The 27639-nt window shown below is 32.8% G+C and overlaps 3 protein-coding genes across 7 annotated transcripts in view; 1 reads left to right on the top strand and 2 right to left on the bottom strand.

The window, feature by feature from the left end:
• LOC106057162 (ribosomal L1 domain-containing protein 1-like) overlaps nt 1-27639 on the bottom strand; it is a 187793-nt gene that overhangs the window by 58755 nt on the left and 101399 nt on the right. The window lies entirely within an intron of this gene.
• LOC106057205 (luc7-like protein 3) lies at nt 124-23776 on the top strand. 2 transcript variants are annotated; one of them, XR_008776744.1, is made up of 12 exons: nt 124-274; nt 6395-6461; nt 6799-6838; nt 7282-7420; nt 8095-8172; nt 11054-11149; nt 16905-17066; nt 17938-18212; nt 18306-18595; nt 19808-19990; nt 21646-21762; nt 22806-23776. XR_008776744.1 is itself a non-coding variant. In XM_056022040.1 (11 exons), the coding sequence occupies exons 1-10, from the start codon at nt 173-175 to the stop codon at nt 19966-19968; spliced, it is 1410 nt and encodes a 469-aa protein (XP_055878015.1). In that variant the 5' UTR covers nt 124-172; the 3' UTR covers nt 19969-19990; nt 22806-23776. The 2 variants fall into 2 exon arrangements, 1 of the variants encoding a protein (XP_055878015.1); XM_056022040.1 differs by lacking the exon at nt 21646-21762.
• The window catches only part of LOC106051654 (ADP-ribosylation factor-like protein 6-interacting protein 1), a 29187-nt gene continuing 25258 nt past the window's right edge, over nt 23711-27639 (bottom strand). For all 4 annotated transcript variants that reach the window (XM_056022060.1, XM_056022056.1, XM_056022057.1 and 1 more), the window contains one exon: nt 23711-26727. In XM_056022060.1, coding sequence (XP_055878035.1) covers nt 26618-26727 — 110 coding nt within the window. In that variant the 3' untranslated portion in view covers nt 23711-26617. The remainder of the gene's footprint in view (nt 26728-27639) is intronic.

Genomic DNA, 27639 nt, shown 5'->3' with positions numbered 1-27639 from the left:
TGCTCCGTTTTTCTAGATAGATCTAGATTTTAGGTCTATAATAGACAAAATTAATTTGTTCTGCCAATTTTATTGTTTTGAGTTTTTAAAAGTAGTTGTGGTTGGCGATAAATTTAGGTATCGATATTTTAAGAATGCTTCAGAATATCGATATTTCTAATGCACGTTCAAGATGGCTGCCGAAGCTAAAGCATTATTAGATGAATTGATGGGCAGGACGAGGAATTTGGATCCTTCACAACAGCCAGAGGATTTGTCTTGGAATAGCAGTGATGTCAGTTTAATTTATTTTAATCTTAAGCATTAGGTCTTGATCTAATTATTGCACTAGATGTAGGCGCTAGAATTACTTTATCTAATTAATCTAACACCCAAGTGGTCCCAAGCCCTCATTTGAAAATTTGAGTGAGTTTCATTTGTGAGGGTGAGGCTCAATAAAATCAATTGAATTGGCACAAAATAATTAGCATTTTAATATGGGTTTTAGGGACACTAAAAAGTCTTAGTCTCGTAGCCATTCGAGATGTCTGTTTCCCTCACTACACGGGTTAGTGACGTCATAGTATGGAAATTATGTCACGCTACTAAATTTAGAGGTAAGCGAATTAATGTTCGCCGGATTAGCCTAGCTAGATCTAGTCAAGCGTGCTAGTATCGAGTTTTAGTCCACCGTACAACATGGATCAGTCTTCTATATCTCTTGTTACAGTCCACGTGTAGTTTTTTATGACTATGAGTGTAAGCTAATCACGATTAGCAAGCCGGTTTAACTTAGATCCATTCATGCGTACCCAGTATTTGACCACAACACAATGTTTCTGTCCTCCATATTGTGCAGTACACCACCAATTCTTTCAATTACCTGTATTTTTCGTTCTGATAACGATGATACTAATGATAGTAAAATAGATGTATATATGTGCTAGAAACTATGGTTGCAGAAACAGCTCCTTGACTAATGGAATTCACTTATTCAAATGCCCTTGGAATGATAATGTGTAATTGTGTGTAGAGATGGGGTGGGGAGAAACAAGTCAAAGCTAGATAGTTACTTGCACACTAAGTACAAATTCAGCTTCCTTAACTTATATGATTTAAAAGTTTAAGAGTAATCCCCATATTGGAAGCAGTTAGCTCAATAAAAAGCTGATTTCAATGAAGAGCTCAATTTGTCTTTCCTAATGCAGTTTTAAAACAGAATTGCTAACTAATACTTAAATTTTACTTTTTCTTATATTAACATATTTTCAAAGTAATAATAATAATCTTTATTGTCTAAACAAAAAACATTATAACTATTAGAATATTATCAGAATACTTTAATTTAAATAAGATAATAAGAGCAGAAACAGCTGAGGTAATATATTTGATCAGTTAGGTTCAAGCTATTAAATATTTCAAGTTCTAATATTAAATTATTTATCTGGCTAAATAACTTTTGGGTGCTAAATTTTCTTTAAAATATCTTTGTAAACAGTGTCTTACTGAAAATACTGACCATATAAAACTGACAGGATTTCTTCTAAGCCATTGAGTGTCAGCTTTTAGATTTGCAAGTAAAAGATGCTCAACAGTCTTATAAAATAACAGTCCAGCTGGCATAACACACAATCAGGCAGCCATCCACTGTTGGACGCGTCAGATAATCTTTTAGCCAATGTCAGGTTTCTACAATAAAATAATAAAAAATATATTTATATATATATATTTAGTAATAGATACATAACAGATACACAAATGAAAAATTAAGTAATATTAAATGAATATGAACATTAATATCAGCATAGAGGAATCTAGTGCTACTTTACTAGAATATAACTAGATATAAATATACTATAAAGGTCTATACTATTATGTATAGTAGATCTTATTTCTTTTAGTTCTTGGAGTGAAAGAGTTTTTTAAAGTTAAAGTAAGTCTAGATTTTATAAAGAAGAATGATATGTAAAAATTATATGCTTTCTAAAAACTATTGTTACTATAGACACTAGTCTAAATCTTGTAGATCTAGTACAGAAGCAGGCTGAGAAGGCCCTACTACAAAACAAGAATAGACCAACTAAAGATTGAGACAGAACCTTCCCCAGGACATATATTAATATTACAGACCACTATTGAAGTGACCTAGCCTTATAGCCTAAGCTAGTCACTATACAAGTCATAAATGATAAGACTATATTTCTATATTCCTATATTATTGTTTTTTATATTTATTTTTTATAGATCTAGTAATTAAATAAATACTTTAAAATTAGATCTACGACTACATCTAAACTAAGATTATTAAAAAAAATATATGTAGCTAAAAATATATTATTAGATATCTAAATCCATCTTATATCTAGTTACAATCTAGTAATAAGACTAAATTGTCTACGTTAAGTTGGTCTTAATAACAAAAAACAAGATCTAGAATCCTCAAGGCGGTCTAGCTAGATCTAGTGTCTTGAGCTCGACATTTTTCCCCTATTTCCATGCTAAAACGTCACTTCTGCTTTCGGCCATGACATAGCCATTTCAAATCTCGTTAATTTTTTTACACTTTCAAATGACTTTTTCTAGTATAAATATGTATTTCTTTTAACTCAAATTTTTAGGAACTATATTTGGTACCATCTACTATCATAATCAATAGTTATCTCAATTTCGATAAAAACCTCTTCAGTTGGTCTTTAAAAAGACTTTAGAATCTAGCTCTAGAGTAAGCTCTTATATTTATATAAGGGACACCCCATCAAATTCTCCTTCATTGAACGTGTCACTTTTTTTGTTTGTAATTCATTTGTTTTTATGTTTTGTTCCGCTTTTCCAAAGCAGATGGCAGTTTTTTTTAGATTCTCAGCCATGTATGTAAAGCTGTTGTTTTAACCTCCCCTGGCAATTCACACTCATATATAAGGATGAGGGCTATATTGTGAGCCTGTTTGATCGTAGGCTGATGGGCATATCAAAATAAGCTTCCAAACATCTTTAGAAAGACATTCCAATTACATTTATACTGTTATACTGGATGGTTGCCTGGTCATGGATTTATCGAGGTGTCCCGAGTTCAAACCCTGCCCGCTCCCATCCCCTGACGTCCAGTGGGAGGTTTGGACTAGGAAGTAAACTATCTTCAATTCTGAAGGAACATCCGAAAAATGTAAAACATACTGTTAGCTGTTAAATAAAATTAAAAAAGGAGGTGACCTAACAAATAATAATGATTTTAACTCATTCTCCTTTATTGGAGACAGCAAAATCGTAATAAGTTAATAAGAACTATTATTGGGATTAATAAATCTATGATTTTTTCAATGAATAAACATGACCTAGATCGAGATATCTAATAATTTATGAATGAAAGAAAAAGTGCGGGCTGCTAATTTGAAGCCAGAGACCATGCCCACTGCAGGTATCACACCAGGTGAGCTGGCGGTGAGGAGAGGTATACACTAAGCGTGTAGTGTCACTACCTATCAAACAGGCAGTCGAGGGAAGGGGGAGAGAGTCATGAAAAGAATTATAAGCATCTATGGGAGGGAGAGGGTGTTAAGGCAGTTAAGGTGTAATAAAACGAACATCCAAATTATGAAAACAAGAAGAGGATCCATGGATGGGAATTAAGAGATAGAGAGAGAGAATACATGTAGCTTAGTTGAAGATATCACGTTCAGTTAATTATAATAATTAATTTATAGATCTATGATCTCTATAGATTTATTTCTGTCTGTTTCTACGCATAGATTATATAGGTATTTAAATAAATAAACTATTTAATAAATAATATAATATATATAGGGAGAGAGAGGCAATATGAGGTAGACTATAAATACATATTGCAGAAGTGACTCTACTTCTTTAATACAATCTTAATAATTTTTAATTTTTCACAGAGATATAATTTATTAGCAATTACATAGTGGTGTTTATTGACGGTGCTCAGTGTCCATTGAAGGGAAAGCACAAAAACTGCGTTCAGAGTAGGAGCATGAAGTGACCCTATTTATTTTAAAATAAAATAAAACTATGAGTGATAATTCAAAGGAACACAGCTACTTTTATTGTCCTTTAGTTGAATAATAAGAATCTGCTTTCAGTTTTTTTGTAAGTTAAACCTTCACCAAATAAAAAAAATTGACCTAGTTCCCGAAAGTCAGTGTTCAGATATAAGAAACTACTGTAGGAGGGTAGATCCAGGGTTAATGAAATTTTTTTTAGAAAATTTTTAAGTATCAGCTAAACATAAAAAGTAAAGTTTCCCTTTCAGACCTTGTGCCACTTGTGGTCTACAGGGCAGATGATGTAAAGGTCATCTGATTCTGTGGCCTACGGTTTACAAGGGTGTCATGTGGCCAGCACAACGACCAACCACCTTTACTTTTCCCCAACTAATATCAGGTACCCATTAGCGCTGGGTGGACTCAGAGGACCCCGGTTCAGAAGCCAAGCGCTTTACCGCTCGGCCATGGCGCCTGCATCAGCTAAACATGGCCTATCTAAAATGCTTCTAAATAGGCCTGAAAACACGTCATAGTCTTTGTTGTGACTGTGTAAAAATGGGGTGTTCCTAATGTTCCTTAATTCATTTATCACTATCAATGACACTAACAGCACTAACGAACACTATACTATGTTAATGATGAAAATGTTTATCAAAAGGATGTAACTAAGGCTTGGAAATGAGCATTTCTTTGATTTATTTTTGTAACATTTTCTTACTTTTGTTTTTGTCTTAGAAGTTAAACTAAGTGTGATGTGAATGGGTAAAAAGAAAGGGAATATTGTTAAACATAGTGCTAATGAGGGGCGGAGTTGGACCTAATATTTATGAATTATGAAAAAAAAAATGTTTTTAAGAGTGGCAAAATCCTGCTATTCCTCTCTTTTGTTCTGTCTCTCCTTGGCCCCAATTATTAATTGATCAGCCTAGGTTGGTACCAAACATGGTATCATCAACAAAGTGCCCGAAAAAAAACGTAGCGGGAGGGACAATATTTGATCGATCAGGTACCAAATTAGGTCTTAATCACTGAGACGTGCAGGGGTCACACTTTTATTTTTTTGGTCAACTAGATCTAATCTAGGTAGGTCACAGTGTATGGCCTTTTGTGAAGTTGAGGGTTTGCTTAGCAGAGAAGGAGATCAACTATCTAGAATAGAATCTTGACCTACTATCATCTAGATTTATTCAAATTATTCTAGATGAGTCTTGTAAATGTAGATCATAGTCGACATTGTCATAGGTTAGATCTAGATGTAGAATAGATCTAGTCTAGACACTCTAGATCTTACTATCACATTCACATTGTTAATGATTGTTATCTTACATTCAAACATTCATTACATTGTATCATTTATATAATCATAATTGTAATAATTCACATGTACTTGTATCTCTAGAATCTAGATCTATATATACTATATAGATCTATAAATATACAAGTCTAGATGTTTAAGTTAACACACATGACTAGACTAGATTGACCTAGGTACACACATAGGATGTAATTGTCAATAAAATCATCTTACCTTTTTTAAAGTAACATTTTTATTTTATAAGATAAGATTTATGATAGAAGGACTAGATTTTCAAAACATGATGTCTGAATGTTCATTTTTAAATAGAATGGAAATCTAGAAAAGCAAAGAATTTAATTGTGTTATAGATTTAGCTTGAGGTAGTCATGGTTGAAGAAGTACATAAAGTTGTCTAGAAACAGAACATATATATATATATAATTTTGTAATAACTTAAGGGAGGCAACTCAATGAGATATATGTGTTTATTTACTAGAGGACATGACAAACACATAGAACATCTGCCTTGAGCACAGCATTTTCATATCGGCTCTAGACTTGGGCAGAAATCATTCTCACTTCTCATGTAAACATCCTTCCTAGTCTGGTTTCTGGCAGTGCGCACCTTCTGCGCTATCTTGAATGGCAGTGCGCATGGCAGAGTTATAACAATATATTATATTTCTATATATTTTTTTTATTGTACTAGTTAATCAAACTTATTCCACTAAAACCCTTTTGATTATGCATGCTATGAGCATGTTCAGCATTTTCAGGTGCCATATCTACATCTTTAGCATAGTAGGTTCATTGGTAAAATAGTTGATCTAGATCTTGATATACTTGGAGGCAAGATCTAGCTAATTTATTACAACTGGCATACTGGCTGGACATTTTTATAAAGTTAAATAAATAAAGAATTTCAAGGCTGTTTCCAGTCAGTAAATAAAAATCTTTGGTTGTTATTATTATTTTTTGTATTCTTTATATTTTACAGACATTATAGATAACTAAGTTTTACAATTCACCCTGAGTGTCGGTATTTAATTTAAATTGTCATAGCTCTTTGTTTTAGTCTAAAATATACATAAAGATTCCCATTCGATATCTTTAGGTTTGTAAGTACTTTCTATGTGGATTTTGCCCCCATGAGCTCTTCACCAATACACGTGCTGATCTTGGTAAGTATTAGTTTTGTGTATTTTCTTTTGAAAGGGAGAAAAATGTAAGACCTAAATTTGAATCCCAACCCCTTTATGCCTTGACTGCCTGATCAAATTTTAAAATATTTTTAGTGTTCATTTTTTAATGGTTCTGGTTGAAACTACAGGAGTCAAGTGTAAAATAATTTTTCAGTTACACCTGGAAGGGTTGATAATTCCTGTATCTTTATTATTTGTTTTCAGCATTGTTTATTGAAGCATTTAATCAAACAATTAGCAGGCTACTGTATCATGCTCTTCAAGTTACATTTAGAGGTATGATGATCTTTAAAATATATATATATTTTTTTTTTAGGTCCTTGTACTAAAATTCATGATGAAGCACTCAGAAAAGAGTAAGTAAAACACTTAATTTTTATTTAAAAAAATGCTTGAATTAAAAGGTAGTGGTGTACAATTTAAACATTTATTTATTTGTCATTTATTTTCTAATTGCAATTTCGGAATGTATTTAAAATAAGGTACCATTGACAAAATAATGGTCATGGCACTAAATCAAAAGTACAGAAATTAAATCCTTATGGAATCTGGCATAGAATGTCCCTGAATGCAGTATATTCAATGGGCACAGTGTCACTGTGTTGGTCACATTTCACTTTTCTTATCTTTTGTCTTCATTAACAAGCCAATTAATCATCACTTACCCAATGGGCAGATATTTTTCAAGGGGAATTTTGTGTTTTTCTTTTTTAACAATTTTGTGTCAAAGAGTTTAAATATTAATGATTCACTTTTATATTATTTCTAATAAACTTGGTACATACTAACTTATCTTCAGATATCAAAACAGTCCAAGGTTTGAAAAATGTGGCTATGAAGATGACTTCATCCGTTTTCTACAAAATTTGATTACTGATGTGGAAAAACGTATTAGACGTGGTCATCAAAGGCTGGCTTTAAATAGTCAGCAAGGAAGTGTAAGTTAACTTATGGGAGTGTTTCCCAAACTATGTTCCTAGTGTTCCATGAGACCTGAATGAGTGTTCCACTAATTATTGGAGTAATTAACGAATAGGTCTACATGTGGATTAATTATAAAGTAAATGCAGAAGATAAAATTTTTTCTACAACCTTTTTGTGCGATACAGGATTTTCTTATTATGTTGCAAGAAAATCCAATTCTACAAACAGGCTTGACATCACACCAGTGTTAAGAATTCATTTTACCAATATAGTGCCTGATATAAAACAAAATTATGATCTTCAAGTACACAATTCTTCAAAGTTAATCAAACTTATTCAAATGTTTTTTGTATGTATTCTATTATAAGGCCTAATTATATATAATTGAAAATAGATAAAAAAAGCTAAATTTAGATTATGGTTTAATTATTATTATTGTTTTATTCAAGCAAACAAGAAATAATCCTGTTTAAATATTAGCAAAGTGTTTTGCTAAATTCTCTAACGTGCGAAATGTTCTGTTAAGGAGAAGGTGTCGGAAATGCTGACATTGTTTTGTAAAATGAGCTTATAAACTATATGTACTACAAGTTTAAATTTTAGAAAATCATGTTAAGTATTAGTAAACCTTATTATAAAATAACTTTAGCCATCTTAACAGATAAAATTTTGCTTTCATTATATTTAGTTGAATGGCAGTGTCAGCAATCAAAATGAGGAAAAAATCACTTTACTAACTGAACGGATCAATGACCTTGTTGAACAAGTAAGTCATGTTTGTTTTGCTCATTGCATTTTGGAGTAATAACTACTTTATTCAAAAATCACTTTAATATTAATATGTAGTCAGATTTTTCAACCCGCGAAGCGTCGACAGCCGATTATATCGGCCGACATTTTGTTTCTGTGGCGTCCCGGCCGATATAATCTGCCGACATTAGATTGCTGATTTTCTATTCCAATGCACGTTTTAAAGTGACCATTTTTAAACTTCAGATCTATTAGACATTCTTCTTCCTGTCAGATCCAAAAATAGCCCATTTCCCCATCTGTTTTTGTGTTTATATGCTGATTATTCACAGGCAAATTTTTCTTGCAATATCCGATGCTAGCCCTGGTCCATGAGATGTTACAAAACATAAAGTTTCAAATACTTTTAGTTGTTCTTTTTTAATATTACAATTAGATTTAGATCTAGGAATAATGAGAATATTTTACATATCAGATCTAGATCTATTGATGAAGTGGCCGATGAATTTATGTCCGTAGATCTAAAGTCTAGAACTAGACTAGAGACCAGACTGGATCTACACCTAGACCTACTTAAAATTTAGTGAAATTTAATACATTTTAAGATAGATTGAAGCATATTCATGATATTATTGATTTCTTTATGCATTAATTATTCTATTTTTTCAATTTTTAAATGCTTTTAACTTAACTGAACAAAAAAAAATGATTTTTATCTTTTTTTTTTCCTTCACTGTTACTTGTATTAAAAGGGTAACCAATTCACTAAAAAATTTTTTTTTCAAATCTAATAGTCCATTTTTAACAAAAATATATATATTTATAAAGGAAAATGAATGGGCTATCCAATTCATCACAACTTTTGTTATAGCTCTAAAAATGTTTCTCACAGAGGTCAGCAAACAAGTAGGTCAGGGTCAAGGTCAACTGATTAAATTCAGGTGTTCAATATATGATCTATAGTGTTTGCTGTGCAATTACCTTTCAGAATATATATCAGACCTGCCTACCGTTACGCAAAATGCGTATTCGTTACGCAAAATCTCCCAAAAATGACCGTCAGTACGCGAATACGCATTTAACCCGTCGCGTTACGCATTTCGTATCCTTTTTTTTTCCCCTCTCTTGACTAGCTTACGAGCGGTCACGGAGGTCACGCTAAGCGTCCTGTTGGGGGGGGGGGACAGAAAAGGTGGGGGAACACATTGTGTCCAGATCTATACGTTGATTGGTTCTTAACAGCAATTAGATTTAGTCTAGAAATGAAGAACGCGAGAGTGAGGGAGTGGCGGGTTGGTACCAGGTTGGTACCGTCAGTTAGCTGATACACCAACGTGACTTTTTTTTTTTTTTTTTTTTGTAAGTTCATTAGTAGAAATTAATTAGATCTATGTTGAATCCCTGATTCCCGTATTCATTTGTATAGAATAAAATATCAAAGTGCTATCTATTCAAAACACATTGAGTGACATTGTAGATATCTAATCTAGATCTGGATTCTAGATCTAGAATCTAGATAACTTGTTATACAGGAATAGATCTAACTAGAATCTAGTCTAGCTAGTCATTACGCTAAATGATAAAAAAATAAATGTCATGGTTCTATTACATTTCATTACTCTACACTCTGGATCCGATGTAGTTGTAGCATGATTTAGATTGACTAGATCTAGATTGATAACATCTACTACCATCTAGTCTAGATCTAGACTAGATTCTTAGTCTTGGTATAGAATAGATCAAAGATGAAGGTAGGCCTACGAAAGTTTGGAGTAGACCTACGTTTGTAGCGGATCCACGGCATCGGTAACACTCTTGAGCCCAGATCTAGAGTAGATTATAATATTATATTATATTGATCTAGATTTAGATTGTAGATCTAATCATGGCATCTAGATCTAATATTATATATATATATGACAAAATAGTGGATCGCTTAAGTGTTACGCATTCTGGTGCCAAAATACGCATTTTGACCATCAGCGTTACGCATTTGGCCTTTTTTTTGGTAGGCAGATCTGATATATAAAACATGGATATCAACCTTCATTTTATGGCATTTTAAGACCATTTTCTAACATGCATAAAAAATGCTAAAACTCCCCGAACGCCACAGAAAGTTTCTTAAGACGCTTCGTGGGTTAAAAAAGTTAATGTAACAAATTGCAAACCCGTAAAGGACCCATTGGCTGGCATTTGGGACAGCCATAATAATATCTTATTATAAAAATTCAATAAATTGCCTTCCCTTATTTACAAAGCTTATATCAACTCACTCTGTCTGTTAAAAAGTTTGAACATGTTTTTTTTTCTGCCATTTCCCCATCTCAGATCAAGTTAAAACTTTGCACAATTATTCATTGAACCTGACAAGACATAATCAATAAAAAAAAATTAAACAATTAATGAATTAATTGTTTGTGGTTAATTATTCTGAAAAAAAGGAAATAAATATATACATATATATTAAAAAAACATCTCTCATTAAGTAGCATTTTTTCCCTTTTTTAAAAAAAATAAAAATATATATATATACGCAAGAGAGAACAACTTCCGCCCAAGTGAGAGCTGATGTAAAGATGCTGTGCTTAAGACATGCTGTTCTACATGTATTTGTGATGTCCTGTAAATAAACATTGATGTGCCTCGTTGAGTTTGCCTCCCTTCAGTTGTCACATTATTAATTTATTAGTAGTTAAAAGTTAGGCAATCCATCCCTGAGTTTTACCTATTGTTTTATAATAGTAATATATTTCTATTCCTATATATCTTAATTTTCTAAGTTTTCATTATATGATTATTGCCATTCAGTGTTTAATACCTACTTATATTTTGTTCAAACTAAAGTGTTGAAGCTTAAACTGACCAATGTATGTAATTATAACACTTTTGTTTAGGCTGAGGAATTGGGGTGTGAAGGAAAAGTAGAAGAGGCTCAAGGGGTCATGAAACTAGCAGATCAGTTGAAAGAAGAAAGACGCCAACTTGAAACTGTAAGTATTTGTTGTTTTTTTTTGGTCACTTTTTTTACTATCTATCTATCTACTTTTTTTTTAGGTTCATAATGCTTAAAGAAAACATGAAATATTATACATATATTCTTTGTAATTATTTAGATATAAGTAATTTAATGTGCTTTTTAGGGACTATTAAATTTCATATCTCGAAGCCATTTGGGAAACTATGTCAAATTATTCAATTTATGGCTTAGGGTGTTTCCCTATTCCTTTTTACAGGAATGACAGTTTCTGGAAACAAACGTGACTAAAAGAGACCAATTTATAAAAACTGGATTGGGGAAATTAGGTCAAATTACGCAATTTATGGCTTTGCATGTTACTGTTTGTCTGCTTATTCTAGATCTAGTTAAGCAAACAGTGTTTCAGCCCATGCAGTACCAAGCGCCTCAGTTCACATGTTTCGTTTTAGTCAACGTACACAATTTATGGCTTATGTTACTGCTTCAGGCTTATTCTAGTTCTAGATCTACTGCTTTTGATCAAGAATTAGATCTTCTTTTCTCAGATCTTTAATGATGTATGAAGTAAACCTAAATTTAGATCTAAATTTGATTATATGAAGTCTTGATCTAATAATAGTAGTATTAGAAATTAGACCTATATATATATATACACACACACTTAATAGTGATTATTAACCTAGTCATCCCTAAATAGGCCCAATATGGGGGAAAAAAACATTAACAATGTAGAGCTCATTTAATCTAGTTATTGTATTACACGATTATATTTAGCTTAAATCTAGTTAGTCAACACCCCGTACAACACTAGCAAATAGCTTTAACCTTAACCTAGACTCTAGACTTAAAACTAGTCTGATTTAGATCTACTAAATCAAAATTTCTAAAATTTAATCTATAAGGCAAAAATTAGACCTAGATCTACCAATTCTATAATATATGAAATATGGATTTTGTTACACTCTTACGTAAATATATTAGGGCCTATATACTTAAATAGTTCTATAAATCTATATGTAAAAATTGAAGAATTTTCATTTATCTCACCTTTGATTCATTTGTTAATTGAAATAGAATCATTAGATAGTTAAGTTAGCAAGTTAATCTATAACTGTAACAAGGTTTTAAATTGTGTTTAGACTATAAATGAAAGAGATTATCCTACTACATTTTATTAAAAAATGCAGAGCTATTCATAATTTAATGTGTTTAATCATCATCATCAAACTCCATTTGAGTAAGGGCTTTAGAGGCTCAAATCCTCTCTTGCAAAAGCCCTGGACAGAAACCCTGCTGTCAAATGTCACCATACAGGTCGAGAATTTTGGGTTTCCCAGACCTGTCGAGTCCAGCAAGTTTGGGGCAGTCAAACAGAATATGAGGCACGGTTTCCTCTTCTTCCCCGCAGCGGGGGCACCGTAAATCAAAATTTGGCCATAGCCGTGAGAAATATGAGCCAACAGGACAATGGCCTGTCCTGCGCTGTGCTATAATAGCTTTCTCAGGCCTGGACAGCCTCCACCACGGGGAAGTGCGGTCAGGGCGCCTCATACACTCCACTGGCTTTTTGGGACTTGTTTCAGCACTCAAACCACTTTTCCATTTCTGTTTTTTTTAATTATAGCCAGGGCTTGATGAAAGCTTACAGCCTGTTCAGTGGGTGGAATTTGCCCTCCCTGGTGGGCCAAAGAGTCTGCAATTGTGTTGCCAGTCACACCTATGTGACTCGGTACCCACTGCATAATTACAGGGGTGCCATAGCGTTCTCTAATGTTATGTGAAGCTATGATGACAGTGTTGATATTGGGGGGCCATGGTCCGGGGCTTTGCAAAGCCTGTAGTACAGATTTTGAGTCAGTGACCACAACAATCTGTGTTGCCCTCAAATGTCCCTCGCCTAGTTGAGAGTCAATGACTTTTAAGGCTTCTCAGACTGCCTTGGTCTCCGCATCAAAACTGCAAACACTACCACATGGTCCAAAGATTTTGACTGAGTAAGAGCCAAGAAAGTCGATGTAGGCTCCATAGCCTGCTCTTCCAGAATCTATCGATGCGGACCCATCAGTGTATGCAAAAATAGCACTGGGCTTGAAGGTATTAATGGTCTCCAGAGCTAGCATTTGAAGGTCATTAGATAAACGACTTAGCTTAGTGGCATTATGGTCTACTAGTTTCAAGCGTATGTCTGGGTTCGTTGGGCGACACCAAGGGGGAAGGGGATGAAAGCGTTGAATGTTTTTTCGGTTGGTGGAGAGGCCAGCTTTATCAGATAGTCTAGTGGCATGATGCATAAAAGACTGCATCTGGATATGTCTTCTGCATCTCCAACCATCTACTAGTTTTCTAGCTGGGAGGTATTCATCCAGCCTTTTATACCGCTCATAGCAGGTCAGTACTGACCTTTCCCTCCTAAGGTTTAGTGGACCTATATTAGCCATTATTTCAGCCGCATTTACTGGACTTGTCCTAAAGGTTCCACAGACAAATCTTAGTGCTTGGGACTGTATTTTATCAAGTTGTTCAAGAATTGTGTTTAATAAATAAGGCTGGCCTTTGAATCGAAAGATTAATGCAAACTACATATTTAGCAAACTACATATTTTGCCACTTCCAGCGAAGATGTTAACTAACATCCTGCTGGAGTTTTGTGCTATGACATAATAATATTCAATCCTGATTCGAAGCTTTATCTAAACCTAGCAAGTGAAAAGGAACATACTAAACAAATGTTGTGTGTATAATGAAGAACTCTCCATTCCAGATTTGATGGCAAACTCCTAAATATTGCCAGACTGAGGGCCAAAACTAAAATCAGAACCACCCTCGTAAGAGATATGTTATTCATGGATGACGCAGCGGTAGTGGCACACACGCAAGAGGAACTTCAGTCACTAATGTCCTGCTTCTCTCAGGCCTGTAAAGAATATGGCTTGACTATTAGCATAAAGCAAACAAATGTTATGGGACCACCTGCTACAGCACCACCCTCCATCCTCATAGACGATAAAAAGCTGGACGCCGTAAACGAATTCTGCTATCTGGGAACCACAAGTAAAGATGTCCTGTCTCTAGAAGAGGAGATCAAAAAACGCATAGGGATGGCTGACTCGACCTTCGCTAGACTCAGGCCAAGAGTTTGGGAAAACCAGAAGGTAACTACGGTGACCAAAATGGAAGTCTACAAGGCATGCGTTATGAGTACACTGCCATAAGTACACTGCTGTATGGCAGTGAATCATGGACCACCTACGCAAAGCAAGAGAGAAAACTGAACTCATTCCATTGGAGATGTCTCTGTAGGATCTTGAAGGTCACATGGAAAGAAAAAGTGTGCAATACTGAGATCTTAACAGCCCTGAGACAACGCCGTTTGCGCTAGCTTGGGCATGTCCTCCAAATGGAGGACAAGTGCATCCCAAAAGTCATCCTCTATGGTCAACTCGCGACTGGCACAAGAGGAGATCAAAAAACGCATAGGGATGGCTGACTCGACCTTCGCTAGACTCAGGCCAAGAGTTTGGGAAAACCAGAAGGTAACTACGGTGACCAAAATGGAAGTCTACAAGGCATGCGTTATGAGTACACTGCCATAAGTACACTGCTGTATGGCAGTGAATCATGGACCACCTACGCAAAGCAAGAGAGAAAACTGAACTCATTCCATTGGAGATGTCTCTGTAGGATCTTGAAGGTCACATGGAAAGAAAAAGTGTGCAATACTGAGATCTTAACAGCCCTGAGACAACGCCGTTTGCGCTAGCTTGGGCATGTCCTCCAAATGGAGGACAAGTGCATCCCAAAAGTCATCCTCTATGGTCAACTCGCGACTGGCACAAGAAAAACTGGTCGCCCCCAACTCCGTTATTCAGATATAATAAAACGGGACCTCAAATCAGTGAACATCAATACTGACAATAGGGAAGACATAGCTCTAGACCGCACCAGATGGAGAGAGACAGTGACCAAGAAAGCTATGGACATTGAAAGAACTTGGGTCTCAGCTCAGGAAGAAAAACGTACAATCCGAAAAATGGCCTGCTCCTCTACCATCGAAGCAAAAGCCACCTGTGCTATTTGTGGACGGGAGTGTCTCTCCAAAATAGGGCTCCACATCCACATGAGGAAGTGTGCTCTGAGATGAACCATAGTCGTTCTACGACTGAAGGAGGCCAATACTATAGCCATAATAAATAGGGGATAGGTCTAGTCACTAGTAGATCTAGACTAGTATCGACATTAGACGATATAAACTTAATATGGGATATATAGATTTTTATATATAAGTTTGTTATTTTTAGATCTAGGCATGAGACCTTATATATTATTATTATCTAGATCTAGTATCCCCTATAGCCTAGGCTATAATAATAAGGCTTGTCCTCGAGTCCGAAGATTAGTGAGGAATGCATAATTTCCCAATGCTGCACAGCCCCAGCAGTGACCTACAAACTTTGCCACATCCAGGGCAAGCATAACCATTGTCCGATTTGGATTTTCTTTTCGCCTTCTGCTTTTGTCCTCAGCAGCGGATTTTCTTTTGGTCTCAATTGTGTATCCAGCAGCCTTCGTGAGTGACCTCCAGCTGTCTCATTCTGAGGCTGCATGCAACCAGGTGCTCTCTTCTATGTTCATTTTGGTCCATCCCATCATAAGTATCATTTAAAATTGTTTGACAGCTAGATCTAGATATGTATATGGTCTGAATCGCTATCAATAACGTATCCAGCCATGTCTATTTTTATTTACATTTTCTCAGTCCATTACACTATGTCACTTCCGCTTTCGGCCATTGAAGCTGATTTTCAAATCTTTGTTATTTTTGACACTTTCAAATTACTTTTTCTAATATAAATACACTTTTCTAAAATCTCAAATTTCTAGGAACTAACTTAAATGCTATCTACTATCTAAATCAATCTCAATTTCGAAAAAACAACTCTACAGTTGGTCTTTAAGTTTGTATTAGTTGGCTGTGTCATTTCTTTGTCCTCAATTCATTTTTTGTTTTGGTAATAGTTATAATCAATGCATACTATGAACACATACTATGAAAAAAAGTTTTTTTATTTCAATTCCTTTCCATTAATAGATGGGCACGAAATGGCCTAGATTGTGCAAATGTGCCAAGTATCAAACAAACAAACCATTTATAAACTTAACAATTTCTAAATATATATATATTTATTTTAACTTTGATTTGCAGTATATGTAACTTACAAATCAGATCTAGAACCACTCATCAATTTTACTCTCTCAAAGAAACTTAATTGGCATTAGCAAAAAAATAAATTAGTAATTGCATGACAATTAGCAGCAATGCAATAATTGATTATTTATAACAACTTACTTGTCATTTAAACTTAGTTTTAGTATCAAATGTAATTATTATTTAGACACAAAAAAGTGCAACAACCCTAAATCAATGGTTATTGTGAAGGATACTGCCTAGCATTGTTTTTTTTGTTTTTTACACTTGAATACTTTAAACAAAAAATAGAAATGATTTAAAATTCCTACAAGTCTATTAGGCTTTCACATATTCAAGGCAGGCTATTTTTTCCCCTACAATTGTATGGTCAATAAAATTTTTAAAAAATAGCGTACATAAAAACTACCTTGAGCTCCTGAACTCTCAAATCTAGCAAAATATAGTCCAAATGTTACGCAGATGATTTTGAATAAAGAGCTGTTGAATTCTGCTACTGTGGGATTGCTAGAATCAAGTTGAGTTGTTATAATTATTATTTTTTTATTCTTTGTCTGCCTAGCCTGCCCAAGAAGATGTTCCCATGATGAAACAGATGGAAGTGTGTGAAGTGTGTGGTGCATTTTTAATTGTTGGAGATGCCCCTCAGAGGCAGGATGAGCATCTGATGGGCAAACAGCATGCTGGCTATGCTCAAGTCAGGGCGGAAGTAGAAAAACGAAAGGTAAAAGAATTTTGTTTTGTCATCGCATGTAATTATAAATCTTAGTAAAGCTAAATAAATGCCCAATCCAGATGCTAGCAATATAAAAGAATGACAGCTAGGTAGGTAACTGTACCTGAAACCAAAAAAAAAAAAAAATTGAAGATGCTTTTGCTTGATTGACCAGCTTAGTTTTAGACTTAATTTTATATTCAACATGATAAAGTCTCATCTTTGCTGGTAGTACTACCTGGGGTATAAGCCACCTGCTATCTTCCTCAAGGCCTTTTTGTTCTGGGTTTCTTCAGCTGTCTCCACATCTGGTCAGCATCTGCATCTGAATCTCTGCGCCTTGTCTTGTGATGTTAGATGCAGGCTTGAGAAGGGTGGGGTCTATCCTTCTTGTTGGAGAAGATTGTCTTCTGTCTATATCAGCTTCCAAATGACTCTGGCTTTCACCTCCTAGCTGGTAGTCCATCCTTTCCAAGGTCTGCAATGTATGTTGATTTTTATGCTCAAAAGAAATTGGTGCACTTATTCGTAAACAAAAAAGTAAATACAAGTAATTTTTAAAATCTTAATCAATAGACATTGATATTTTATAGCTGTGATATGCTTAATAGTAATTGATTAAATTTATAATTGCCGATCATTTTGTTGGCAATTAAATTTAACAATAAATATTGCTATGAAAAACGTGTCAGTCAGGAGTTCTGTTGGCATTCATCTGTACTTTTCATAATTTCTTTCTTTCTTAATCCATCAGAACAATTTGTTCAATATTCCTTGCTATCTTGATTATAATACTCGTTTCAGTGGGTTCAACAAGTTTTCTTGAATTGCAGACTTTTTAGTGCATTGTCTCAGATATTTTTTTATTTATTTTAAAAAGCAAAAGGCAAGAGCTGAACTAGAAGCTCGAGAGGCAACCGAGGCAAAGTTAAAGCAAGAAAGAGAAGAAAGAGAAAAAGAAAGGCAAAGAGAGAGAGAAGAGAGGAGACTAAAAGAACGGGAGCGTGAGAAAGAAAGAGAAAGGGAGAGAGAGAGAAGACGGCGTAGTAGGTCCAGGAGTCGAGACAGACGAAGATCTCGCAGTCGTGATCGGAGGAGGAGGCGAAGCTCAAGTCGTAATAGAAGGAGAAGTATGAGAAGTAGGAGCAGAGAAAGGTAAATACATACAGCAGGGTATACTTAACTTGTCTTATTGTCTTGTGTTTTAGAGTTATGAATATCACATTATTTCTTTATGATATTTTGTAGGCGCAGACGTAGCAGAAGTTCAAGTAGAAATCGTAAGTCATCTAGACGATCCTCGAGCCGTGACAGAAGATCTGGGTATAGAAGATCACGTGAGCGGCAGTCTAGAAGCAGGGAGAGATCTCGGTCGAGAGACAGAAAAACTAGAAGAGATGAGCGAGAAAGTAAAAGCAGTAGCTCGTCAGATAAAAAAAGAGAAGAAAGAGAGAGGAAATCCTCTGAGAGTCACCAGAAAGAAGACAAGACCTCTACCATTGTTGAAGAGAAAAACATTGATGACCACAAAAGTCTAGGTGCAATTTTATCTTTCCTACTATTTCTAGTGTATATAGCACTAAATGTTTACAATTTTTGGTTTTCTTTGTTTTTAAGGGGGTAGTCTACCTTAAAAAAAATTTTTTTTTTATTTCTCATATTTTTACAATGAAAATGTGCTTAAAGTATTACTACAAGTTAAGGTAAGCATAATTAGAAAAAAAAATAATTCGTTTGCTACATTTTCCCCACCAGGTTTTTTTTTTGGATTAAATTGGGCAAAATTCACAAGTGATTTTTTTCTGAAACTATTATAGTTAGAGTGTTCAGATTTTGCATTTTGATACTTAATTATGTGTTTAACATAGTAGCAGAAGCTTTTTTGAAAAGAATGTCGGGTTTAGGAATAAAAAAATTAAATTAAAACCATATCTTTTTTTTTCTCTACAGATGTTAAATTTGTTCATAATCTGCTAATATCTCCATTTCTTGACTTAATTTTAAAATTTTACCATGGGCCATGATCGCGAAAATTGATAGTCTCTACGTCTAACCGTCTACTCTAGATATCTAGATCTACATCTATTTTCTTTCTGAATCTAATTATAGTAATCTGATTTGTAAAAAAAAGTATAAACAAGCTTTTTGTAATTTATTCTTACCTTGTTTTGTAACCCAAAATTGTTAAAACACAAAAAATGCAGGTGTTAGTCCAAAGAATTGAGTAATAAACTTTACAGGGATGTTGATACACGCGCTGTGCATTGTGGTCTAAAGTTACCCTCCGGTTTCCAAGATGGCCGCCTTGAGACCAATCGAAATAAACCTCTATGTAGTTGACTACCTTTTAGCCAATCAAATGTTACCAAAAACCTTGAGATCTACTTCATTTCTCGTGTTCTAGTTTCTATAATTAGTTTTAGCTTGGAAAACAATCAAGAAAATGACGTAGTACACAGCGTCCTCTTTAAATCGATACCAAATATGATATGGTCGTAGTTAAGACTTATGCATTATCGTGTGTTGAAATTAGTTGAATTTTTTATTTTTTCAACAAATTTAGATGCCCCCATGGTTTTAAAACATGTTTTTAAGTATTAAAATGCAATATTTTAATAATTTGAATTATACCAAGTGATTCTAGACATATTTTGCTATCAAAATATGCAGTTTTTAAAAAATCGATATTTTTGTCCCAAATCGACTATTTCATGACCCGTCGACCCCCTTAACCTGTTATTTGATTTTAGGTAATGGCCAGTCAGAAGCTGTAGACGAGAATGCAGAGTTCATTGAGAATACTCCACAAGAGTCAACTAAAGTTACAGAGAGTGGAGACATGAAGGAGAGCCTTTACAAATTAGAGGAAGGAGCCATAACTAGTGAAGGTGACACTAAAATCGATGAATGAACTAATGCCATTTTGATCTCAGGTAAGTTAACACATTAATCTGTGAGAGAAACTCATGTTGTTGATTTGTTATCTTCTTTCCAGCTGGGTTAACAGGTAAGTGCCACTTTTCTTATACCTCCTTTGAGTCTACATTGAGAAGGAAGCAAACAACTTTATGATGGTACAGAGCTGTCTTTCCATACATATAGGTATTGATCTTTTTGTATGTGCAGTCACTAATCTGACAGTTACAAGAAACTAGACTATTTTCGGCTAATTGGTTTTTACTAGTTTTATTAATTGAGTTGAAGTCAAATTTTGATCATAATTGCAGTACTCTTAAACATGTGCATATTGCTGGCATTAAGAATTTGTAAAATTGAATTATAGTTTTGTACTGTTCTATCTGACTGTATATTTTCTATTTTTATCATGAACAAAAATAATTTTTATTTTTCCTTAGCATATTTTCATGTCTTTTTAATGCTGCATTACTGTACATAAAATACCCATGTTAATATCTACAAAGTGAATAATTTTTTAAATTTCTCTTTGATAAGAAAAAAAAATACATCCTAATAATGAACAAATATTAACTCTAAAATTAAAAATATAAATTCTATAATTAATGATTTAAAACTGTATTTTATTGAACACAATAGAAGAAAAAAAGTTTAAATTTTACTTATTTTATGAAAGAAAAGTTAGTTCTTTTTTTTTTTTAAATCTAAGATTAATCCGGTATCATGAAAATTAATTGATTGACTAGGTTATGCAGTCAACAGACATTTTGTTATTGTTGAAGTCATATCACTGCTTATTTGTTAGTGTTGAATGTATTTAAAAATGTGTAAAAATATTTGTTTTGAAGTTAAGATTTAATACTTTCTTAAGTGATAGAACCACGTTTTGACATATTGAAATAATATTTTGTCTTAAACATTTTACCTGCTGTACAAGTCCCAAAGTTTTTGTAGGTAATTTTATTTGTAATGTTTTAGACTAATCAGTATAATAGTGTGAAATAAAACAAAACAAGATGGTACACACAGAACCTTTTAAGTGTGGATCATTTTTTAAGGTTAGTTTACAAACTTTTTGATTTCTAAAAATTAATTAATTACACACAACTTAATTATTCTTTTCAACGAAAACTTATAATGTGTTTAAAAAATGTTAAGTTATATTTTTAAAACAGTTTTTATTAAATATTTTTTAGTACAGTATGTTAAAGAAAATCGAATACACTAGCTCTAGTTGTAAAGAAATTTTGAAATGCTTTCCTTCCCTTTTAAGTCGAGAGTAATATTTTGTGTGTTGATTTAAAAAAAGTCAGTCTACTTTTAAAAAGCATGTTTTGTTTCCTAGATGAAATTAAAAATAAATAAGATTTAGATTTAGGAAAATGGCTCTCTCTTGTACATATTAACTCAACCTTGATGATTAGGTTTAATTGTAATTTTGGAACTTATTTTTATGCATCTATCATCTATAGTCATGAGAAAAGGGAAGGTCATCTGTTTTAAGTCAGTGCAATGTGCAAAAAGATGCTAGTTGAAATTTGTTGTGTTTAAACTTCTCAGAAAAATACAACTGAGAATTTTCAAGGTTAACATTGAAAAACTAAATGATAAAACGAGTGTGATATGATCATAACTCAATGTTTATGCATACATGACTTTCTTATCCCTGAAGCGATGATACAAATTTGGTGAAGTTACTGATTGTTGAGCCGATGCCAACCTAAGGATTGCCAGCAAGGGAACAGCAATCAATTGACATATAGCATCGTTTCACACTTAAATTGTTCAGGTATTTTATTGTGGTAGTAGATTTTTTTTGTGGCTCATAATGACCCATAAATTAATAATGGTAGAAAAAAAAGATACATTTTGTATTTCAGCTTCTTCAAAATTGTTCTAAAAAATATATTTGTTTCCAGTTTTGAATTGGAGAATGAGCCACATATGGTAGAAACTACCTGATTTGAACTACCCATTTGTCTCTTGTTATGTGTGTATTGTTTAAAGTGAACTAATATGGTATAATGATGTTTATATTTGATTTCCAGCTGCCTGGATAGAGGAAGCTTCAATTTCATTGTGTACAATTTCTGTTTTCCAGTTGATGGCACCGACAATTTTCATTTATTATTATTAAACATCTTTTGTTGTTTTTTTTTTGTTAAGATTTTTAATTTAATTATTGATGTTGCTTTATTCATTAGTGAGGTGGGGGATACTTTTGTGAATTAGGTTTTTTTTTTTTCTTGTAAAATGAACCTTTTTTTTTTTAGCTACAAAGCATATAAGTGAGAGAAACATTACAATAAAAAGTCATGTTGGTCAAAGTTATTGTCGGGGTTGAATTATCAAAAAAAGGATATTTTTAAACTATTATTTTATGATAAAATGCAATATTTTGCTAATTTACACAAATGACTGTGCTGTAGTTTATTAAAGAAGTCAATTAGTACTGGTATCTAATTGTATAAAATAAATCCAGTGCCTCTGGTGTCTGGTTGGTCTTGAGAAATGCACTTAAGATAGTCCTGAGTAAATTTTCTTTCAGAACTACTGATTGTAACATAAAAGCTTAATTAAAAAAAAAAAAATTTGGTACTTAATATAGTTAAAACTATGCAAGCTTAAAGTAATTATTCTTTATAAAACTTTACTACCAAAACAACAAACAAATAAACAACAATAAAAAAAAAAAAGACCAAGCATGTTTTTAAAAAAAATGACTTGATTATATTCATTGACACAATTCTTATTGTCAACTTAAAAAAATCTTTTGACTCTAAAATTCTAAAATTAACATAAAGTTAGTTCATTTCTTTTTTATTGTTTCAGGCTGATACTTGCTCTGTTTGATGGTCTCAAATCAAGGGCAGCTGTTTTGGTTAGATCCACTAGAAGAATGGGACATCTTTTTACTTGACTTCAAAGCCAATGTAATAATTGTGACTTCTTTTTTTTTTTGTTTTCTGTGTGTTATGATTAGTTTTCACTTCATAAAGATAATGGCATAGAAAAAAGGTTTCAATTATGAGCTTATCACTCATTGAAAAATATTAGAATGCCAAACTTGCGTGTGTTTGTAACTTGTACAGACTAAGGATAAGATTTTAAAACTAATTTAAAAAAAAACATTCCTTTTTAAAATCATTGTTTTATATTTTCTTACAATGCAATGAATAACAGATCTTTTTGTGAACTTTTATTTTTAACGTAGTTAAAGGGATATTGGTCGAGAGATTGTTGTTTCCTGGAATAATTTATTGTTGATAAAATAGTTTCCTATTCAAGCCAAATGTATTATGAGGTTGCTAATAAGTTCAAGCTGGCAAGTCTATCATATTACTTGTAAGCGTGTGCACAATTTAGTGGTTATAATTTTTATAATAAACTTCATTGATCCTCTCAAAAGTTTGGTTGGTGATGTTTTTAATTTATCACAACTATCAAAGTGTGTTGAAATATTTAAATTATAGTTCATTAAAAGGTTAAAATAGATTTGATTGAGCTCTATACTATTGAGTATTCCAATAATGTAAGAAATTAGCAAGAGGAGATAAAATATTTTTTTCCTTTTAAATCTGCATGGGTTTTGGTGGTAGAGATGCTAAATAGCTTGCGGCTGAATCACAGAATGCTGTGGTGGATAACAGAATTATACCGAACCATACAAACAACCTTATTTAATAAATAATTTTGTTTCCTTAAATACTGGGTATATAAACACACAAGGTAAAAAATATTTGTATGAATATTTTTATTAATGAATGTTACATTGGATTCTTCAAATAAAACTAAAAAATTGACATTTGATGTTCATTCTTTTTCAATGGAAGAATCTTAAGTTTTAAATGGTCAATTTTTAAGTAAAAAAATAAATAAATTAACTAATTCACTTCTGAGTACATGTATTCACCAGTGTTGGCTGAAGACTTTTGTACATTTCTGTTAAACCATATTAAAAAGTGAGCACAGATATTCAATAATGGATTTTTTTCTCTCGTTTTATAAGGTGTAAACACTTCATGAAACAGAAAATTAAGTACTCTTGTAACTCATGGCATTAAAAGCCCATTAATATGCAGCTATCACTATTGTCTGTAAAGTTACAGTGTTCTTAGCTTCTGTTCATTATTATAAAACCTAAAGAAATGATTTGGAACTTAGACAATGTACATTTCTATTACTATCTGAAAATGTAGAGGAAAGACAAAGGCTCTTTTTTTTAATTAGATGAATCAAAACAACTTTGAATTTTTTTTTTGCAGTGCCACAAAACCTGAAAGTATTAATTAAAGATTTTATTCTTAAAAATGCATCAAAAATACATTTTTGTGAACAAATTGTTTCAACAGTGACACTGTATTAGAATGCTCCCACTCTACAGCCACCAACTAGAAATGGTTTAATTAAGAAGATTTCATTGTTTGTGTTTTGTCATGACCAATCCTTTCTTGTTAAAAAAAAACAACAAATTATTTCAAAGAGTCCAACTGCTCTTTAATTGTCTGTTATAAAAAAAAATCCAATGCAAAAATTAACATAACATTAAATTAATCCAACTATCACCTTCAGGTTAGTAACCTGCAGTGATGCAACATTCAAAAATCAAGTGGCTTTATAAGTATATTTACACTGAGTTGCCAAGGTAATAGGGCTAACCTGTACACTATGGTAGCAAGATATAATAAAATGTTCAGGTACATAATTTATAAAGGAAATCATAGAATTAATGATGACTAAAACTAAAGTGGTATACAAGATACAAAAATATATTTATGATCTACGTTGTTGACATTTAGCAAATTTTTGGCAATGTAAACCTAAATGTTGAAAGCAGTTTACTGCTGCATTGTGTTCAGTTTTCGCCTCAATAAACAAAGTTTAAAAGAAAAAAGTCTAATGTTTAGTCACAATGCAGGTACACAGTAAATTCATACACAGTTAATGCAATTGAAATAAGGCCATGCTTTTATTTTGTCTTTGGTAACTATGAAACATTTTCTTTCAACAACAAACTGAAAAATAACATGTGAAAACCAACACTGAATGTCAGACTATATATAAAATCAACATTGAATGCAGGATGCATTTACCAAATGTCAGACATGATACTAAAAATCAAGTCTGGCATTTTACAGCAAACAAATCAAGGTCAACACTACTAGTTCAATATTTTTTTTTTAAAGCTGGCCTAAAAAGACAAATAAATAAGTAAGTATTTGTAAAATATTCCAGTAACTTTTAACTACCGGTATATATAGTTATAGTTTTTCAAAGCATTACAAACTTTAGATTTATGAAAAAGATGTATAGTAGAGTCACTATTGCGGAGCAGGCATGTTTGCGGAACAGCTCGTCGAAATTAGTTAAAATCTACTTATTTTGAAATTTTCTGCTAAAATACTGTAACGGTACTGCGAATGGTCCATTTCTCTACATTTCCAATATAAGGGTTTTCCTTTCATAGCAGAAAATTAATTTTGACTCCAGGTTAAAGTTGACAGGTGTGGAATCGTCCATTATTTTTCACGTACCAGGAGAACCGCATACGTCAGGGCTTAAGACTTTTTAAAAATGATAATGACACATTACCTGCATGATACACCAATTTTTCAGTTTATAAATGGAAGTGGAAAAACTTCATTTCATAGCCATCTACCAGTAATTTAATTTTTAAAAAATCAGGAGGTGTTTACCCAGTTTTTACCTTTTTAAAGATAGTCACAATTGTGGAACACTATAGATGTCATTTAATTGACCTGCGCATTTAGCTTAATATTTACAGTGATTTAGATTATCGGAATTTAAATATGAGTTTGTATTAGTATACATAATTTAAAAACATTTAGAGAATAAAATGGCATATAATATATAATTTATGATTACCAGACGTCCAGCAAAAAGAGGACAAATCATAATATCAAATAATATCATATAAGCCTATATAATATTAATATAACAAAAAAGAATTAAAGAATAGTGGAAAATAAAATCTTGAAAGGAAAATCAGGGTAGTGTGACGTCAATTAAATTAAAGAGGTAAAGGATCAAAAAGTGACAATGTGTTGTCTTAAGCTTTAATAAAATAAAATTAATGTAAAAGATAAGGAGTTCAAGTATTATATAAGACTAATAAATATATGCTTTATATAGTCGTTGTTCCGACATTTTTACAGTGTTCCGCAATTGTGACTTCTTAAAAAATCCTGTTCCGTAATTGTGACTGACCATATCTCAGTCGATTTGAATGTAAAATTTAAATATATTTAAATATCTGTTGAAAAACTAAACAATGCGTCTATTTTTATCGGAAAATGGATGGGCAATGCCTAGATACTTTTAGTTTTTCCATAGGTCTAACCATTACGGAGCAAAAAATTGAAAACTAAAAGTAGCTGAAAACTGTTCCGCAATAGTGACTCTACTCTATATGTAATAAGAACTATAAACTTTATCATACAGTACATCTGATGGGATGAACAAATAAGCTTCACTAAAATGTGTTTTTTTTATTCAAGTAATATTTGCAATACAATTATGTTCCCCCTGACATAGGAAAAACCAAACTAGGTACCAGAAACTGAGATTGGAGTTGTTAACTTGATTCGTTGTTTGATATTTTTCATTACACAAAGATGTTTCAGTTAGTTGGATTTATCTTTGTTTCCTGATTTAAAACGGTTAAAAATGGGCTGTAAATACTTTTGAGTAATCTTGTGATGACGGAGGCCAGGTGTTAACAAGAAAAAGTTGACTGTAAAAAAAAAAAAAGAAGTTATATTTAAATAAATTTCATACAAATATTAATAAAAATATATTTTAAAAAAAAAAAGCTTATATAAAGCGAAGTTGCATCAATTACTTGTAGAAGGTTTCCATCATGCTGTCTTTTTAAAATAAAACAAGATTACAAAGAGAGTTTGTGTGATAACACAAACTCAGAGGTGGCCTCCATAAAAGTCACCAATGGACCAGGAATATTTAAAGCCATAGTCTTGTTTTGATCGAAAATTGTAAAAAATCATTTGGCGTTTTTTTATCGTATAAAAAAACAAAACAGGACAACACTTCATCTTTGATAAGACTCTTCTGGAATAAGTAGAGTAGAGATCCAACTGATCACCTAAATAAGTAGAGTAGAGATCCAACTGATCACCTAAATAAGTAGAGTAGAGATCCAACTGATCACCTAAAAAGTAGAGTAGAGATTAGACTGATCACCTAAATAAGTAGAGTAGAGATCCAACTGAACACCTAAATAAGTAGAGTAGAGATCAGACTGACCACCTAAATAAGTAGAGTAGAGATCCAACTGATCACCTAAAAAGTAGAGTAGAGATCCAACTGATCACCTAAATAAGTAGAGTAGAGATCCAACTGATCACCTAAATAAGTAGAGTAGAGATCCAACTGAACACCTAAATAAGTAGAGTAGAGATCCAACTGATCACCTAAAAAGTTAAGTAGAGTAGAGATCCAACTGATCACCTAAATAAGTAGAGTAGAGATCCAACTGATCACCTAAATAAGTAGAGTAGAGATCCAACTGAACACCTAAATAAGTAGAGTAGAGATCCAACTGATCACCTAAAAAGTTAAGTAGAGATCCAACTAAACACCTAAATAAGTAGAGTAGAGATCCAACTGATCACCTAAATAAGTAGAG

Source organism: Biomphalaria glabrata, chromosome 2 (assembly GCF_947242115.1).
Source record: "Biomphalaria glabrata chromosome 2, xgBioGlab47.1, whole genome shotgun sequence".
Lineage (NCBI taxonomy): Eukaryota > Metazoa > Mollusca > Gastropoda > Planorbidae > Biomphalaria > Biomphalaria glabrata.
This window is presented reverse-complemented; position numbering and strand designations above follow the sequence as displayed.

Coding starts and splice junctions, on each gene's coding strand:
- LOC106057205 (XM_056022040.1), top strand. CDS start 173: ATGGCTGCCGAAGCTAAAGCATTATTAGATGAATTGATGGGCAGGACG. Junction 6,462..6,798: donor CAATACACGTGCTGATCTTG/GTAAGTATTAGT, acceptor TTTTTTTTTTAG/GTCCTTGTACTAAAATTCAT. Junction 11,150..16,904: donor AAAGACGCCAACTTGAAACT/GTAAGTATTTGT, acceptor TTGTCTGCCTAG/CCTGCCCAAGAAGATGTTCC.